The 17737-nt window shown below is 46.1% G+C and overlaps 1 protein-coding gene and 1 long non-coding RNA gene across 2 annotated transcripts; both read left to right on the top strand.

The window, feature by feature from the left end:
• The first annotated feature begins 6927 nt into the window (after nucleotides 1-6927).
• On the top strand, nucleotides 6928-10538 carry LOC114449727 (coiled-coil domain-containing protein 39-like). The gene is made up of 13 exons (XM_028427555.1): nucleotides 6928-7133; nucleotides 7553-7672; nucleotides 7749-7895; nucleotides 7981-8139; nucleotides 8227-8319; nucleotides 8431-8559; nucleotides 8649-8840; nucleotides 8926-9029; nucleotides 9123-9255; nucleotides 9418-9612; nucleotides 9710-9877; nucleotides 9955-10092; nucleotides 10533-10538. The coding sequence occupies exons 1-13, from the start codon at nucleotides 7026-7028 to the stop codon at nucleotides 10536-10538; spliced, it is 1692 nt and encodes a 563-aa protein (XP_028283356.1). The 5' UTR covers nucleotides 6928-7025.
• A 314-nt stretch (nucleotides 10539-10852) lies between these two features.
• Nucleotides 10853-11742, top strand: LOC114449236 (uncharacterized). The gene is made up of 3 exons (XR_003671966.1): nucleotides 10853-10898; nucleotides 11007-11113; nucleotides 11705-11742. It is a non-coding gene; the product is annotated as an uncharacterized LOC114449236 (long non-coding RNA).
• Nucleotides 11743-17737: the final 5995 nt, after the last annotated feature.

Genomic DNA, 17737 nt, shown 5'->3' with positions numbered 1-17737 from the left:
CCATGTGTTTGCCTGTTGTTCCTTTTCCTCTCTCTTTATGTAGTGATTTAGGGTTCCTCAAGCCCCGGGACTCAAACCCAGCTTTTCCGGCCCCTCGTCAGAGCACCGGTGGAGTCGCCACACTCAGGATTTTCTGCTACCCCTTTTTCTCTTATTCCTCTGCAGGCATTATCCCTCTGCAGGCATTATTCCTCTGCAGGCATTATTCCTCTGGCATTATCCTCTGCAGGCATCATTTACTTATCTCTTAAACAGCTGTAGTCATTACTCATTTACCGTAGTCATATACATTCACATACGGTTATTTCACTGTAGTCATATTCATTCACATACAGTTAAATTCATTCAGTCAATGTTCTTTTTGCTTTTACAGACAGATTACTACTAAGACTCGGGACACGTTACACTTTAGAGTAGTCAATGCAGATATAAAAGGTCTGCTCACCTTATTGTTGGCGCGCCACATGTCCTCTGTCTGTTCGTAATCAACCCCTGTGTTCAATTGACGGATCTGAGAAAAATATAATTACCTTTTATCCCCGTACGGGCCACCAAATTGTCGTGACCTTCCCTGGTCACCCCGGATTGTCAGATTCCGTCTCCTGTATTCAGAACATTGAGTGAAAGAAAATACCCTGGGTTTTGTAGTTTCACCTTTTGCAAAAGGGAGAACACCTAGTGAACACAGGCCTTTCAGTCTGCTTCACTCCCGTCCATAAGTGTTCTGCCCTTCCCCTGGACACAGGCTTGTTTTATTGAAAGTTGAGGTACATTTGCATAATAGATAAACAGTTCTTCAAGACCCTCGTAGGTATTCCCATATTGGGACATGTTGCCCCTTTATCTCCACCTACTAATTATCATAATTGGTCTAACATATTTATGACTATGAAACCCTTTGTCCCTTCTATGTTGGATGATTTATCTTAGTCCATGCCTCCTAGTGCTTCGGCCTTCACCGCATCAAAGAGTTCCTCCCTAACTCTCTGTAAGAGTTATAGATGTGTTTTTCTCTAAGTGTAAGCTTATATAATCAAATACATACATGGTCTGTATCATGTCATTGCGTAAATAACCTTGTATACTTCACAGCAGCATCTCCCCTCTGAAGAACTGGGAAGTCAGATTGGTCTAAGCATTTCACAGGTGCATCTGGCTGTTGGACTGAATGGTCTTTTACTGCAAAGCGTTTGTAGGTCTTTGCAGCACACCAGTTCCTGTCTCTCAAAACCACTGTACTCCTTAGTAGGCTGGACACCCTGGAAGATGTCCTTCCATCCTTCATAAAGCCATCCATCCTCTTAAAATAGGAGTCCATGACATTCTTCGGTGTGACCCTTTCAAGCTCCTTGCCAATAACCGTGAAGAGTTCACAGAGGCATTCCAGTGACTCTTCGGCCCTGTTGTCCAACAGTCGCTTGATACAGCTGTGTATGACCGTCGAGCTGAAAACATTAGCTCTGAAGAGCTCACAGATGAACCCGATGTTATTAACAGAGCGACAGGAAGCTTTGACCTCTTCCAGCTCTGCCCTGAGTCGTTCCAACTCTCCCTTCTGTGCCTTAGCAGCCTTGAGCCGTGCCTGTCACTCCATGAAAATCCTGCTGTTTCCATGGTTCTCTTCAAACTCTGCCCTGCAATGTTGGATCATCAGATTTTTGAAGCTGACAGGACCTGAAGAGCTGGCCTCCATGATGCAGCCGCACATAGTGGCACAGAGTCCAAGTGAATCTGGAGAAGACATGGCCTTCTCAAAGATCAGGCTGGTAACTGTCTTCAACCTGTGCTCTGTATTTAGCTGCAGGTGCTTCACTTCTGACATCCAACCCTGTAATGTGTCAGGGCACACCCTGTTCAGCATGGTTTTAACATAGCTGATAACTCCATCTGACTCCACAGGGCCTGTCTGTGGTGCTTCAGGCTGCTGCTGGCGGGTCATACTGAGTATCTGCGGCGTTTCGATCCACTTGTCTTCATGAGGCTGTCTCACAGCTCTCTTCTGAGCTTTGTCCTGAGCTTTCCTTTTCCTTCTCTGTGCGTGCAGACTGGGTCAAAGAGTTGATGACTGTACCCTTGCTCTCCAGAACTAGATTTACCCTACATGTAGTCTGGGTCTTACTGTTAACAGTGGGGTTTTTTAATCCTTTGTCATCAGTTGGTCCTTGAACTGGTAGAGGGCTAGCCACATGTGCAATGGGCTTGCGTCTGGGTTGGCTAAAATGGTCACAGTTAGAAAGACCCCAGTCTTTGTTTCTGAGGTTTATGGTTGCAGTGATGATGCTAGCAACTCTTGAGAGAAATGGCCCCATCTAGAACGAATAAACGCTCAGCAATGAAGTGGATGTTGTTGAGGGAGCGACGGGAGGCTTTGACGCCAACCAGCTCCTTCCTGATGCATTTCAGCTCTTTCTCCTCGTCCTCAGCAGCCAACTGGCGCCTCCTTCTCGCTTCATAAATGTGGTTGTTTCCATGGTTTTCATTAAATTCAGACTTGCAGTGCTGGATCAGCATTGTTCGTAGGCTGGAAGCAAAATTGGTGTTGTAGTTCATAACGTGCCAGCACATGTCCATATATATTGTGGGTGTGCTGAGTGAAGACATGGCCTTTTCAAAAATAAGGCTGGTAATTTCCATCAGACCCTCTTCTGTATCCACAGGCTTTGTTCTCAGGTCTTTCATGCTGCCCTTGAAGTTGTCAGGAGTCAGCTTGTCCAGGATACATTTAAAATGGTTGATGATCACTTCCGTCTTAGCAAGCTTAGCAAGCACAGGTGAGTGGAGGTAGGAGTGGTTTATAAACTGTACATAGTGCATCAGAAACTAAATAAATAACAGTAAATAAAAGCACACTGTGGTGTGTGAAGAGCAGCCCAGGACAGAGCTGGACTTTCTGATGACTCTGTCCAGCTTCTTCCTCTCCCTCTCAGTGATGCTGCTGTTCCAGCAGACCACACCGTACATGATGACCGATGCCACCAGTCATAAAAAGTCTTCAGGAGTGCCCCTTTCACTCCAAAAGACCGCAGTCTCCTCAGCAGGTAGAGCCTGCTCGGGCCCTTCCTGTACAGTGTGTCTGTGTTGTGAGTCCAGTCCAGTTTGTTGTTGAGGTGAACACCCAGGTATTTGTAAGAGTCCACCTGCTCAATGTCCATTCCCTGGATGTTCACCGGTGAGGGGGGGGGCTGAGTGTCGTCTGTGAAAGTCCACCACCATCTCCTTGGTTTTCCCTGCATTGATCAGGAGGTGGTTTCGCTGACACCAGTCCACAAAGTTCTGCGTCAGTCCTCTGTACTCCGCGTCGTCGCCATCACTGATGAGACCAACAATCGCAGTGTCATCAGAGAACTTCTGCAGCACACAGCCGTCAGTGTTGTGTCTGAAGTCCGACGTGTAGAGGGTGAAAAGGAAGGGGGCCAGGACAGTCCCCTGAGGGGCACCCGTGCTACAGGTAAGCAGGTCAGACACACAGTTCTGGGCTCTCACAAACTGTGGTCGGTTTGTGAGGTAGTCCCTGATCCACTCTGACAGCAGGTGGTCCACCCCTGTCTGCTCCAGTTTGTCCTTCAGGATCGCCGGCTGGATGGTGTTGAAAGCACTGGAAAAATCAAAGAAGGTGATTCTCACAGTGCTGCCGGGCTTCTCCAGGTGAGACGGAGCTCGGTGTAGCAGGAAGGTGACAGCATCCTCCACTCCAACATTAGGCTTGTAGGCAAACTGCAGCGGATCCATGGAGAAGCCCACTGTGGAGCGGAGGTGTCTCAGGACCAGTCTCTCCAGTGTCTTTATGAGGTGGGATGTCAGAGCCACTGGTCTGTAGCTGCTGAGGTCTTTGGGGTGCGGTGTTTTAGCCACTGGTACCACACAGGAGGTCTTCCAGAGCTGTGGTACCACCCCCAGCTTGAGGCTCAGATTGAAGACGTGCTCCATAACTCCACACAGTTGGTCTGCACAGGACTTAAGGAGCCTGGAGCTAATGGCATCTGGTCCAGCTGCCTTCCTTGTCTTTGTCTTCCTGAGTTCTGTTCTCACCTGGGCTGCTGTGAAGGACAGGGGTGGGGGTGGGGGATGAGTGTCTCTGTGTGGGTGTGAAATGGTTTGATGTTGTGATGAGCTAAGAGTGTGGGGGGCTGTGGGAGAGGAACAAAGGCCATTAGTCAGAGAGTAGTGGTGCGACTGCAAGGGGGGAGGAGTGGGTGCTACATCAAACCTATTGAAGTGTAGGTTTAGGTCATTGACCCACTTCTGATCCCCCTCAGCCTGTGAGTGGGGTGTGTTGTAGCCAGAGATGGTTTTCAGGCTTCTCCACACCCCGCGGACGTTCTGCTGCTGCAGCTGCTCCTCCATCTTCTTCCTGTAGCTGGCTTTTCCCTCTCTGATCTTCCTCCTCAGCTCCCTCTGTGCAGCCCTCAGCTCATCCTTATTCCCTGACCTGAAAGCTCTCTTCTTCTCCTTCAGGAGAGCTTTGATTTCAGGGTTAATCCACGGCTTGTTGTTGGAGAAACACCGTACCTTCTTGGAAGGAAGAGTGTTCTCAACGCAGAAGTTAATATAGTCCGTTAAGCAGTCTGTTATTGTGTTGATGTCCTCCCCATGTGGGTCATAAAGCTCTGTCCACACAGTGGTGTTGAAGCAGTCCATGAGAGCAGCCTCACTCTCCTCGGTCCATCTCTTCATTCTGTGTGAGACCGCCGGTTGCCTGTGCACAACAGGAGTGTACACAGTCTGCAGATGGACTATGTTATGGTCAGCTCTTCCCAGGGGAGGGAGGGGGGATGCAGAATATGCCTCCTTGGTGTTGGCATAAAGCAAGTCCAGTGTTCTATTGTCTCTAGTGGGGCAGGTGACATACTGAGTGAATGTGGGCAGAACAGATGAGGGAGACGCGTGGTTAAAGTCTCCAGAGATGAGGAAGAGGGCGCTGCTCTCCATGTACTCACGCTGATGGCGAGTTAGTGCCGCTAGCTCATCCATCTTATTGGGAAGAGATCTCACATTTCCCATAGTGACGGTGGGGAGAGCCGGTCTGAAGCATCTCTTCTTATCTCGACGTTTCTTCCCCGCACTGCAACCACGGTGGGACTTCCGAACCAGTTCCGGGGGTATTTGGTGTCTGTCCCTGGGGAACACTACAGCGCTACTCAGCGCAATCAGCTGTTCCCTACTGTAAACAACACGAGCCGCTTCATGCATTGTTGCTCTGGAAGTTGTTGAAGAAGCAGAAAAACAGCGAGAATAAAAGTGGAGAATAGCAAAAAGTAGGAAAAAAAGAGACAGTAAGCAGGAGCCGTTGCAAGCAGCAGCCGGTCTCCACCAGCGCCGGAAGTAAGCAGAGAGAGAGTTGCGTCAAGCTTTGATGTCACCGCTACAGTGATCACGTGGTTCATGTAAGCCTCAATAGTTCCAAACAAACTGCGTGCTGCCGTTTACCTCTATGGGAAAGAGATATATCAAAATAAACCCCACAAAAGTATATCCAGCCATTATTTGTGTCAGTTATGCTTTTGTGTTACTCTACTGCTCTGAAACTACCCCAATGCGGAAACTACCAACAGTGCGGGTGCAAAATGTATAAGAAAATATAAGTAACTGTTTAATGATAAAAACAGGGCATATACTCTGGTATATTAGTGTTTTGACATCGTTTTTCTTCCCGTTAAAGTAAAAAATAAAATTGTATTAAAGGTTATAAATCTTTGTGATTGAGTTTGAATAATTTCGCATTTAAATCGTTAAAGAACTCAAGCTACAGTTGTTGAAACCCGACGATGAAGGAGAAGAAGTTGTTTGTTAGTTGTTGTTTTGTCTGTGGAGGTGGAAATGTGGCTAAAAGTTTGCAGGAACTTAACCCCGGTGTGACGGAGATCAAACTGGCAGCTACATTTGTAGGAGGTGGCGCCCTAGGCAACCGCGTATGTCGCCCAGAGCCCAGCTCAATGGCACCTTAAGGTGCCATAGTTGTAGCCATAGTCGTCATTTAGCTGACGGTGACGTCAATCTGCTGTCTTGATGTGACAGTTAACGTTAGCATGTAGCATATAGCCTAGCAAATAGTTGGCAAGTAGCTGCCAAATGAATGACAGCTTGATGAGGCGACACGTGTAGGGTGAAAGAATTTATTTTTAAAGTATTCATGTTTATATGTGTTTATCACTTAATAATGTGAATTTCATAAGTGTTTATGTGTTAAGAAATTTGATAGAAAATCAAAGTAATTCGAGGATACTGAATGTATATATACTCTATTCGCTGTATGACCCAGGGTCTGCAGGGGATAGTAGATGTCCCTGTTGGCCGGCAGGCGGGAACGCCCATGGGTATATTTATGTGTGAATTCCATGTCCAGTGGTTGTTGATGAGTTGTTCTTTGTTGTTCATGGTTGTTCTTGCCTTGTTCTTTGTATCTCAACAACCCAGAGCTCTGCGACTCAGAATTTGCCTCATTGTTTAATAAATTATAATTTTGAGACCAGAATTTATCCGCTCCTTCCTTACAAACTAATTCAGGGGGTGAGCAGAAGGAAACAGGGGGATTTTCACCCCGACACACGTGACGTCCGTTGCCGTGGAAACCATATATGGTTTATACCGGTAGTCTTCTTCTTTGCAGATATAAATACTATTGTATTATAATATTATCTAAATACTATACATCATAATATTAATATGTTTACCGTCATGATTACTACCAATATGAAGTGCAATTTAAATATTAATACACAACTACTTAGAAAACAATATGAACAAACGTGCACCAGGCAAAAGATTGACACGGATAAATATGTAGAAGATTTTGGAGATGAAGTATACATTAAATGTATTTTACAAGCTGACCGGAAGCATTACTTCTGGTCTCGCGCTGCCTCCTTGTGGCGACATGCGGAACGTGTGGTTGCTAGGGGCAACTGACAACAGACCTGAACCATAGCAACCGACACACAGACGCTGTATAAAGCCGGAGTCAAGACATATTGCTGAGAATTACTGCGTTGTTGCTTTCCATAGCATTTGTCAGGCACGGTGTTAAAATGGAAATTATGTCTGGAGTTCTCGACCCAGTTTTGGCTGAAGTGGGGTGGGATAGCCGTTATGCTGTCCCCGAGCTCAACGCTGAAAACAAAGCCTTACTGGAGGAGGTGAGGAAACTTATTATTAACATGTTTAATGGCACATGTTTAGCTTCCTTTTCTCTGTTTGTTTTTGGGTGTCATCGTGTGGGTCGTTTAAAATTACTCACTGAAGAATAATGTTGTAATGAGGTTTGTTTTGACTGAGCGCAGGTTGTGCACACGGTCCTCCTGCAGTGACACCAGGGTCACTGTTCAATTCATTATTTTAAATATTTGAGAGCACCTGTAAATTCCGGGCACAGCTGAAATTTCCAAATAAAATGTGACATTTGAATCTTTTTTTCTTGTTAAGTGACAGATATGTATGTATGGACAAAACGTCCTCCCTTTACACTTTAGATTGCGTTTTCTTAATGTTATTGCACATCAGTTTTCGGTATCTGAATTTTGATTCACTGTGTGCTGTGTCATGATGATGTCAACAGATTTGTAGAAAAGAGAGAGAGCGGACACAACTGGAAGACAAACTGGAGAAAAACAAGGAACAAAAGAAGAACATGGCCAATTACCTAAAGAATATTAAAGAAGAGCTGGAAAACACTGAGGTCAGTATTGTATCTATGAGTTGTGATATGTTTGTTTGTGGTGGGTTATGCAGTGTGTGTTATTTGTATTGTCTAGGCTTTGTGTGAGGCAAAGGAGAGAGAGATAGAGTTAGAGAAACACCTGACAGCCCTCGCGGAGAGAGAAACCAGCCGCCTGACTCAGGACACAGCTAAGATGGAGAATGAGCTCAGCTCCTTAGGAGAGAGGAAAAACACGCTGGAGGTCAGAGCCTTTCATGAATAAAAAAATAGAAAAGAGAAGTAGCTATGGATTGTGATGCCACAATAACATGTATCTGTATCCCCAGAACAACATTTTCAAGGCCAAACAGAAGCTGGAGGAGTTCAGGCAGCAGATGAACTGGGACCAGCAGACAATGGATTGCATTTTGGAGGAGTCAGCAGGCAAATATGAGGACACGATGGCCATCAACAAATACACTCAGCAAGATGAGCAGAGGATCAAGGTAAAGAGATGAAAACATCTCTCTTCTGCAGCACTTACAGCTTTGAGTTATCATCAACTAACAGCTGTCTAACCTCCCCTGGTGCAGTCGCTCATTCTGGTGATAGAGAAGAAGTCTGTGGAGGCCAATGAAAAGCTCAAAGCACTCGATAAAGAGAAGACTGAGACAAAATTAGCCCAGGTAATGTGTAAAAACACAGCACATCCATGGTGTTATTACTAACAGTATGTGTAAACAAATGTTAGTATGGCAGTTGTGGTTTCCCATTAAATCCCTCTGCTGTCGTACCAGCTTGCATTGGATAAGGTGACAGAGAATCTGCAGCAGGCTCACCTGGAGACACAGCAGCTTACCCACCTGTGGGAAAACACTATCAAGTACATGAAGCAACAGGATGCTGAGATGCAGCAGTGTGCACTGGTAAAGCATGGGACATTAAACATCTACTGGTCATTCATTCTAGAGTGAATTCACACAGGAGAGTGTTTTCTTTTAAATTATTATTGCAGCAACTTGCCCAAGCCAACCAGAAGCTGAGGGAAAAGAAGGCCGCCATTGCAGAGAAGAAGCACCTGATGGAGATCCAGAGGAACAACAGGAAAGAAGCCGAGAGGAAGTCAGCGGTGGCCAACAAACAGGCAGTAAAACTGCGGCAGGAGCTGAAGGGGCAGGAGAGTGACTTTGGCAGGCTGCAGGATGAGGTGCTGAATGTGGACTAATAATAAACTGCCTTCATATTGATATTTATTATAAGTGCGAGTGAGCTGACTCTCATGTGTCCTGCAGCTAAAAGGCTGCAAAGGTAACCTAGAGAGAACAACCTCTGATGTGAAGATGCTGACGTCCCACATATCCATGATGAAGAAGGACATCCAGGACTACAACGACAAGTCAGTGTATCACAGCAGGGCTCTGTGTGCATATTGACTGGAGCTGTGGTAATGTACTACACAATGTCTGTTTTATGTTTCTGTGTATTTTAGACTGAAGGAAGCCAAGATCCACAATGCTGCGCTGGAGGAGAAACTGAAGGTTGTGACTCAGACTGCCCTCAGTGAGGAGGAGAGAGCAGCACAGATGGAGCAGTTCCTCAGAGATGAGGAGCAGGCCAGTAAGGTGAGCATTGATGGCCTGTCAGACCCTTTCAGTTCTTTATCACTGGGTATTTTTGCAGCCCCTCTCTTTGATCATCTGTTTTTTTATGGTTTGCTACATTTGGTCACACGGTGGCAGAAACGTATTTCCTCTCTGTAACTCCATGCCTGTGTTTCACTCCAGGAGTTGGACATCCAGCTGCGTGACTACAACTCAGAGCTGTCTCACCATAGAGAGCACCTGCAGGCTGTCAGGATGAAAAAGGAGGCTTCTGCTGCGCAAGTTTCAAGGAGTAAATCCACCATTGTGCGCCTGCATAACCAGCTCAAAAAACAGGAGGAGGAAGTTACAAGGCAGCAGACCATCTTGAGAAAAGTGGCACGTTTAGCAAAACACTACCCAGCCTTCCTATGTCTTATGCTCCACTCTGCAACACAAATGCTGACAGTATTTGTTTGTCCCCTTCATTGTGCAGGACAGTCGGAACAATGCACTGAATAAAAAACTGGAACGCCTGCGAGGAGATGACATTCCATCAGATGAAAAACAAATGCTGGATGTGAAGATTGCTGAGCTGACCAAACACCTAGAGGAGAAAAAAACCACAGCTAAGATGCTCACTGACATGCTCAAAGAGTCTGAGGTCAGTCTGATAATATACTTGGCTTTTTTTTCTATAAACCTCTGACATATACTGAGATAAATCTTGGTGTCTGGCAGACTCATATTCGCTGCCAGAAGAAGGAGATGGAGAAGTCTGCAGCTCAGAAGAAAGATTTGATCGACAAAGTGGAGGAGCTCAACTTGTTCTGTAGTACCAGTGAGAAGGACCTGAAGAAAGTCCGACAGAGGAAACAGGTACCTGTGATCACCATCATGTGTCACTGTGGAAGGTCAATACATCCTATAGCAACTTAAATGAATGCAAACAAACTGAAGTAGTTTTTCCTCAAAGCTGAGAATCGACCTGACAGAAAGGCTGTATGCACTGTGATTTTAAACTCATGGGTTCCCTATCAGGACAGCATGGTGGAGCACAAGTTCATGAAGCTAGAGGTGGAGCGTATGAGGGATCTGCTGTACAACAAGGCAGACCGCGTGCTGTCTTTGGAGAAGAGGAAGCTGAACCTGCAGAAAGCTATGAAAGAGAGGGAGGATGAGATCAAGGTGTACAAAGAAATGCTCAGCCAGCAGCTGAAGCTCGGTGAACAGGAGAGGCAGAGACTCAGGTAAAAAAAAAACAAATCACTCAGTTCTCAAAGGTTGTCACATCACTTAATGTCATCATTGTATCTCAGTGCTGAACTCAATGAGAAACTGTCCAAGATTGAAACCATGAAGAAAACGTTTTGAGGTTGTGACCCTGACCAAGGCAGGTCCTGAGGCAGAGGGGGAGCACTCACAGGCTTACTACATCACTAAGGTCGGAGCTCTTCACACATAGTCTACTGAAGCACACACCATGGTTCCAGACCTTTGCATCACCTGTGTGTGCTTTTCACCAGGTTGCACAAGAGAAAGGGGAACTTAAGCAGAAGGGTGATGAGCTGGATGCTAAAATCCACAAGCTGGAGCAGGAAAACAGCGCTCTGGAGAACACCAACCAGCTGTTCAGCAACTCTAACTCTGTATACCGCATTCTTTCAACAAAGCTGAAGAATCCAGTATGTAAACCAGCGACAGCCCTCTTCAACTGTATACTTGTTGATTGATTGATTGTTAAATGATGGCGGCAGCTGTCATTGGCCACAATGTAATTTGTTTCGTTTTAGGTCCGGACTATCAGGAGAAGTTGAAGCTGGAGGAGCAGCTGAGAGCTGCTGAAGTGAAGCTGAAGGATAACAAACGACAGATCCAGGAGCTCCAACAGGACATGCAGGTTATTGTTATTTATAGCCAGTGTAGAGCAGATCACTGAGAACGAAGCAATTAGTCTTCGACGGCTCAGGTTACATTCAGACTGATTCTGGATTAACTGGATCTTAACCATGCAAATACTTTGTTAGCTCATATATCATTAGCATAATGGTCAACATTCAGCAGGCAGTAATAGTTAAATTACAATTTTGTTACAGACAGGTAAAAGAACTTTAGTCATGTAAATAGTAATTCATTCAAAATCATCAGATACGATATTATGTTTGTAACCAGGAAGTCAGTGTATTATCACTGCAACACAGTGATGGATATGCTTTGGGCCAAGTTAGAGAATCAATCATTTACACACTTAGTCCAGCACCCATGGAGCACACAGATCCCTTCTTTGTAGAAGTCGCCCACAGACCATTTGTGCAGCCATCACTGCACAATACTATAGACTACAGGAAATACAGAGGGTGTATTATGTAGCGCCCCTGTGAAAGCCAAAAATAAACTTGTTTAAACTATCTGCCTGACATTGATCTTGTATGAATCTCTGTGTATGTGCATGTTCAGCTTTAGTGTATTCATGGTGTGTGTCTGTTTCCAGGAAGGAACAAGACTCTGCAGAACCTGCAACAAGAGGAGCAAGAGGAGGGAGAAAGATGAGAATAAATCAGACACTCCTGGAGAAACTGAACAAAGACATCACTGTTCAGAAGGAGGAAAATCGACAGAGCCACAAAACAGGTTTAAAATCACCGCTTATTCTAAAGTCATTTCATGACGCTGGCAGTAACACAGGGGGTGTTGTGTGTGTGTGTGTGTGTATACAGAACCCTGGCTATTGCCTCAGTCATGTTTAATTCTGTAATGTCCTGCTGTTTTCCAGTGCTCCAAGCTGACCAAACAGATCCGCTCAGCCAAAAAAAACCAAGAGTGAGACTTTGGAAGAGAAGGACATTAAAGTGACAGAGATGAAGGAATTTAACAAGGTTATTGACAAGATGCTGAATGAGGCCATGGAGAAAAACCCAGACGTCAGACCGGCGCTGGAGAAATACTTCCTGCAGGTGCAGAACGGCTCAAACAGCTCAAACAGCAGGACTAATGCAGCCACAGCAGCTTACCCTTTAATGCTCCTCTCTATTACCCCTCACAGGACAATCTGTCTCTTCCACCTCCTCCTTCAACTCCTTCCACCCAGCGGAGCTTCAGGACAAACTCTGCCCGCAGCTCGACCACTTCCAGGTCAGACTTACCCTGAAATGGGTCACACTAGAATACTACACTGATAACAGTTCACCTTTAACAGTCAGTCAGCTCCACAGCTGCAAGGTGTTGGTGATAAAAATGCACAAGATGAATACGACTATAAACAGAGTATAACGAGTGAGGTGGATATTTTAGTACACCACTCTTCCTCTGTATTTATTGTGCTCTGCCTGTATTGTAGACCTCCTGCATCCTCAGCCAGCAGCCGTGGAGCCTCTGCTCCACAGCCCCCCTACAGTGAAGATGGTGGGACTGGACTTGAACCTGAAGATACGTCCGACAGAGGAAACAGGTACCTGTGATCACCATCATGTGTCACTGTGGAAGGTCAATACATCCTATAGCAACTTAAATGATGCAAACAAACTGAAGGTAGTTTTTCCTCAAAGCTGAGAATCGACCTGACAGAACCAGGCTGTATTGCACTGTGCTTTTAAACTCATGGTTACCTATCAGGACAGCCTGGTGGAGCACAAGTTTTATGAAGCTAGAGGTGGAAGCGTATGAGGGATCTGCTGTACAACAAGGCAGACGGCGTGCTGTCCTGCATGACCTGCAGCTCAAACAGCAGGACTAATGCAGCCACAGCAGCTTACCCTTTAATGCTCCTCTCTATTACCCCTCACAGGACAATCTGTCTCTTCCACCTCTTCCTTCAACTCCTTCCTCCCAGCGGAGCTACAGGACAAACTCTGCCCGCAGCTCGACCACTTCCAGGTCAGACTTACCCCTGAAATGGGGTCACACTAGAATACTACATGATAACAGTTCACCTTTAACAGTCAGTCAGCTCCACAGCTGCAAGGTGTTGGTGATTAAAAAGCACAAGCATGAAACGACCTATAAACAGAGTATAACGGAGTGAGGTGGATATTTTAGTACACCACTCTTCCTCTGTATATTTATTGTTGCTCTGCCTGTATTGTAGACCTCCTGCATCCTCAGCCAGCAGCCGTGGAGCCTCTGCCTCCACAGCCCCCCACAGTGAAGATGGTGGGACTGGACTGAACCTGAAGAACGTCCGACAGAGGAAACAGTTAACCTGTGATCACCATCATGTGTCACTGTGGAAGGTCAATACATCCTATAGCAACTTAAATGAATGCAAACAACTGAAGTAGTTTTTCCTCAAAGCTGCCGAATCGACTGACAGAAAGGCTGTATGCTACTGTGATTAACATCTATGGGTTACCTATCAGGACAGCATGGTGGAGGCATCAAGTTTATGATAGCTAGAGGTGGAGCGTATGAGGGATCTGCTGTAAAACAAGGCAGACGGCGTGCTGTCCTGCATGACCTGCAGCTCAAACAGCAGGACTAATGCAGCCACAGCAGCTTACCCTTTAATGCTCCTCTCTATTACCCCTCACAGGAAATCTGTCTCTTCCACCTCTTCCTTCAACTCTATTCCTCCCAGCGGAGCTCACAGGACAAACTCTGCCGCAGCTCGACCACTTCCAGGTCAGACTTACCCTGAAATGGGTCAACTAGAATACTACACTGATAACAGTTCTACCTTAACAGTCAGTCAGCTCCACAGCAGCAAGGTGTGGTGATAAAATGCACAAGATGAATACGGACTATATAAACAGAGTATAAGGAGTGAGGTGGATATTTTAGTACACCACTCTTCCTCTGTGTATTTATTGTGCTCTGCCTGTATGTAGACCTCCTGCATCCTCAGCCAGCAGCCGTGGAGCCTCTGCTCCATAGCCCCCCACAGTGAAGATGGTGGGACTGGACTTGAATCTGCCTGTGACCTCCTCTCCTCTCACCACCTCCAGACGTTCCAGCTCAGGGAGCAGCACAAAGAGCGGCAGCAGCACAAAGAGGAACCTGTAGCATGCTGTGTTCATCTTTACTAGCTGATCTTTGTAAACAGAGAGGAGATGGGAGGCTGTAAACATGTTCTTTTGTGCTGTGAAGTCGGCCATTTTAACATGGGAGCGGAGCGGCATGTTCACACTGAAGGATGAAGCACACACTCTCCAGGCTTCAAGAGAAGACGGCAAAGGAAGAAGCTGAGGACAGGACGGGAGAGAGAATATAGTATATAATCTGTATAGTATAAAAAAATATTTGTGTTATTTCAGCCAAGAGATATTTGTGTTTATTGCTGTGAAAGAAAGCAAGTCTGAAGGATGAACAGTTTAATATGACGTCACTAATGCCTCCACCCCCAGCTCGGACTGACTTCCTGCATCTGGCTAAAAATACAGCAGACAACATGTTTCGTAAGGCTCCTAAGAACCGCCACAATCTCTCTCAAAACATGACCATCAGTGCTTTGAAGCAGAAACGGGTTAGAAAAAAAAGTAATCAGGACAAATAACTCTGCTTTCTTGGCTGATCTGAACACTATCTGGTTACAAATGACTCCGCCATCCAGCTCGACCGCCTAACATGTTTCAGAGCGGACAGAGCCCTGGTTGAAGGAGGTAAGACCCGCGGCGGCGGGCTCTGTGTTTACATCAATGACAAACACTGCTCGCCACTTGCGGAGCTTATGATTATAAAGTGCCGGCCGTTTTACCTGCCACGGGAGTTTACAGCTATACTGCTTGTAGCTGCGTACATCCCGCCGAGCTCCAGCAACAACAACAGGAGCGACGCACTGAATGAGCTCTACCTGCAGGTCAGTGAGCAGCAGACAGCCCACCCTGATGCTTTTCTCATCCTGGCGGGTGATTTCAACCATGCAGACCCCAAGACTGTGTTTCCAAAAATTCACAAACACATAGACTTTCCAACCCGTGGTAACAACACACTGGACAATGTTTACACCACCCAGAGAGGCGCTTACAAAGCCCCCCCCTCCCCCACCTCGGAGCCTCTGATCACATTACTGTTATGTTAATGCCAGCATACAGACCACTGGTAAAAGTTGCCAAACCAGTCAGAAAAGAAGTGAGAGTGTGGCCGGAGGGAGCCACAGGAGCTTTACAGGACTGTTTCAGCACAACAGACTGGGATGTGTTTAAGCAGGCTGCAACCCACAAAAACTGCACTGACCTCCAGGAGTACTGAGACTGTCACTGCATACATGACCAAATTTATGATGATGTAACTGAAACCAGGACAGTCAGCATTCGAGCCAGTCAGAAACCATGGCTGACAGGGGAGGTCTACAGGCTGCTGAGGGCCAGGAACGCTGCCTTCAGAAGAGGCAACGAGACCAGCCTAAGGTTAGTGTTGTGACCTGATCTGGTCACCCCGGATTCCCAGACTCCGTCCCCGATGCACAGAACATTGAATGAAAACCAGTACTGCAGTTTCAGTTTCGCCTTATAAAGGGAGAATGCACAGCTCAATACAGACCCCTCGATCTACTCCTGCAGCTGACCATTTGCATTCTGTCCGTCCCATGCATTAGGCTCGTTTTATTAATCTTACAACAAGGTGTGGTTACATTTACATAGAAAGGCATAAAAGGTAATGTTTTTCAGTGAAACATGCATATTCAATAATCACAAGGTGGAGGGCGTATACGAAACTTAAAAGACATTGAAGTTCTCCACTCACATCTTTGATGTGAGTGTGTGTGTGTATTCTCACAGGTCCTCCTGCTACACGACCTTGAGTATATCTTGTCTCTTTGGCAAGCTTGTGTTTTCATCTTTGGGGTCAACTAAGGGGTTTGCAGTTCGAATTTCTAGACTAACCATTAAACATCAGAATGCTTTATGGCCTCAGTCAGAGGTCTCGATCTATGAGCAACCATACACTTTTACCATATGTGCAAACAAACATATATTTTGACCAGGTTTGACCATATATTTCCACAATTCCCCCTTTTGGACTCTACTAAGAGTCCAACACTCAGAAATATAAGGAAAAAGAAACAATAAACGGTCACATCAGCAAATAGGAAAACACTGTGTGTAATCAAACAAAACTATGGGTAAAAGTGACATCTATATGTAACAACACTGTGAGTAAATGTCCAAACACCTGGTGTGTGTGTATGCGTGTCAAAACCATAAATGAAGGTGCAAAAAAGAAAAACTCTGTGAAGAATGTAGTGTATTAAAAAACATATCATAAAACGAAACGTGATGGCAAAGTTTAAATCCCTGCATCGAAAAATCAGATCGTCCTCCAAGTCCTCTGCCAACAATGGGAACATGTTATATGTTGTGGTGTGCAGAAGGTGTCATGGCTGTGTTAATCAATCTAGTCACCAAAGCCCTAAGAAATGGCAAGCAACAACAACCGCACAACATAAGGATGACAAGAAAGACCGCAACAGACAGCAAAGAGAGGACACCAGCGATTTGTATCTACCAAAAACAGCCATCCAATTATCCCACATGGAGGTGTGCACTCCGGAGTGTTCTTTCATTTTGAGGTTGAGAGATCGGAGGACCCTCAAGAGCCTCAGTCAGCGTCCCGTCAGGTGCTGTGTTGTTGGGGATAAAAGTACAGCACTGATCGCCGAAGATAGCGCACACACCACCCTCTTTAGCCAACAACATGTCAACTGCAATACGGTTTTGAAATGCCATCAAAAAGGTAGAAGCCAATTGACCGTGAACTGCTTCGAAACCGCGCTGAGTCCAATTGCCTAATCTCTGGACATTATAATGGATGTAATTAATACGATCCATGTTTTTGTTAGTAGTGCACCACCAGCAGAGTGCAGACTCAAAACCAGCAGCCACTTGATCAACCAATTTATATTCGTCTGGTACACCTCTGGGGACTCCGATGGCATCAATGTAAGTAGGATCTCCCTTAGCCATCCAGGCAAAAGACCTCTTGCGGCGTGGTAACAGGAAGCCGGATCCCACAGGATCACCTGCTGCGGGGGTAAGCTGTTCAGCGGACACAGGAAAAACAGAGACTGGTAGTAAAAGACTCACCAGCCCACACAAACCGCTGGCATCGATGGGCAGGCGGTCAAAGAGAGCAGTGCCACCACACCACCACCGATGTCAGCCCTTAACACAGGTGAGAATTTACTCCCCACTGGATGAGTGTAGTTGCACCATGCCCTGTTGATTTCCCCAAGCCGTTTGCCCATGCCTGTGAGGTTTACACAGGAGAAATTTCCAGGGGCCACCGTGGTAGAAAATATGGGATGGTGTATGGACCGCTGAGTGATGGGGAATATAATGTCCCACTTCGCACAGTCGTCAGGAGGAACAGAGAAAGTCATGACAGACATAAAACAGTCAACAGTCAGGGAAGCTGGCACCACCTGTAACAAAGGCCTGGGCCCCAGGCACACCACACAGTCAACCTGAGATGCATTCGCTGATTGTTCAGCTAGCAGAAGCCAATTGTTCCTGTACCCAGTAACACCAGTAGCAACGTGAAACCATTGATCAGTAGACAGCTGGTCCTGTCCCTGTATGACCACAGCCCC

Source organism: Parambassis ranga, chromosome 17, assembly GCF_900634625.1.
Source record: "Parambassis ranga chromosome 17, fParRan2.1, whole genome shotgun sequence".
Lineage (NCBI taxonomy): Eukaryota > Metazoa > Chordata > Actinopteri > Ambassidae > Parambassis > Parambassis ranga.
Note: the sequence above shows the minus strand (reverse complement) of the source record. Positions and strands in the feature narration are given on the sequence as shown.

Coding starts and splice junctions, on each gene's coding strand:
- LOC114449727 (XM_028427555.1), top strand. CDS start 7,026: ATGGAAATTATGTCTGGAGTTCTCGACCCAGTTTTGGCTGAAGTGGGG. Junction 7,134..7,552: donor ACAAAGCCTTACTGGAGGAG/GTGAGGAAACTT, acceptor TGATGTCAACAG/ATTTGTAGAAAAGAGAGAGA. Junction 9,613..9,709: donor AGACCATCTTGAGAAAAGTG/GCACGTTTAGCA, acceptor TTCATTGTGCAG/GACAGTCGGAACAATGCACT.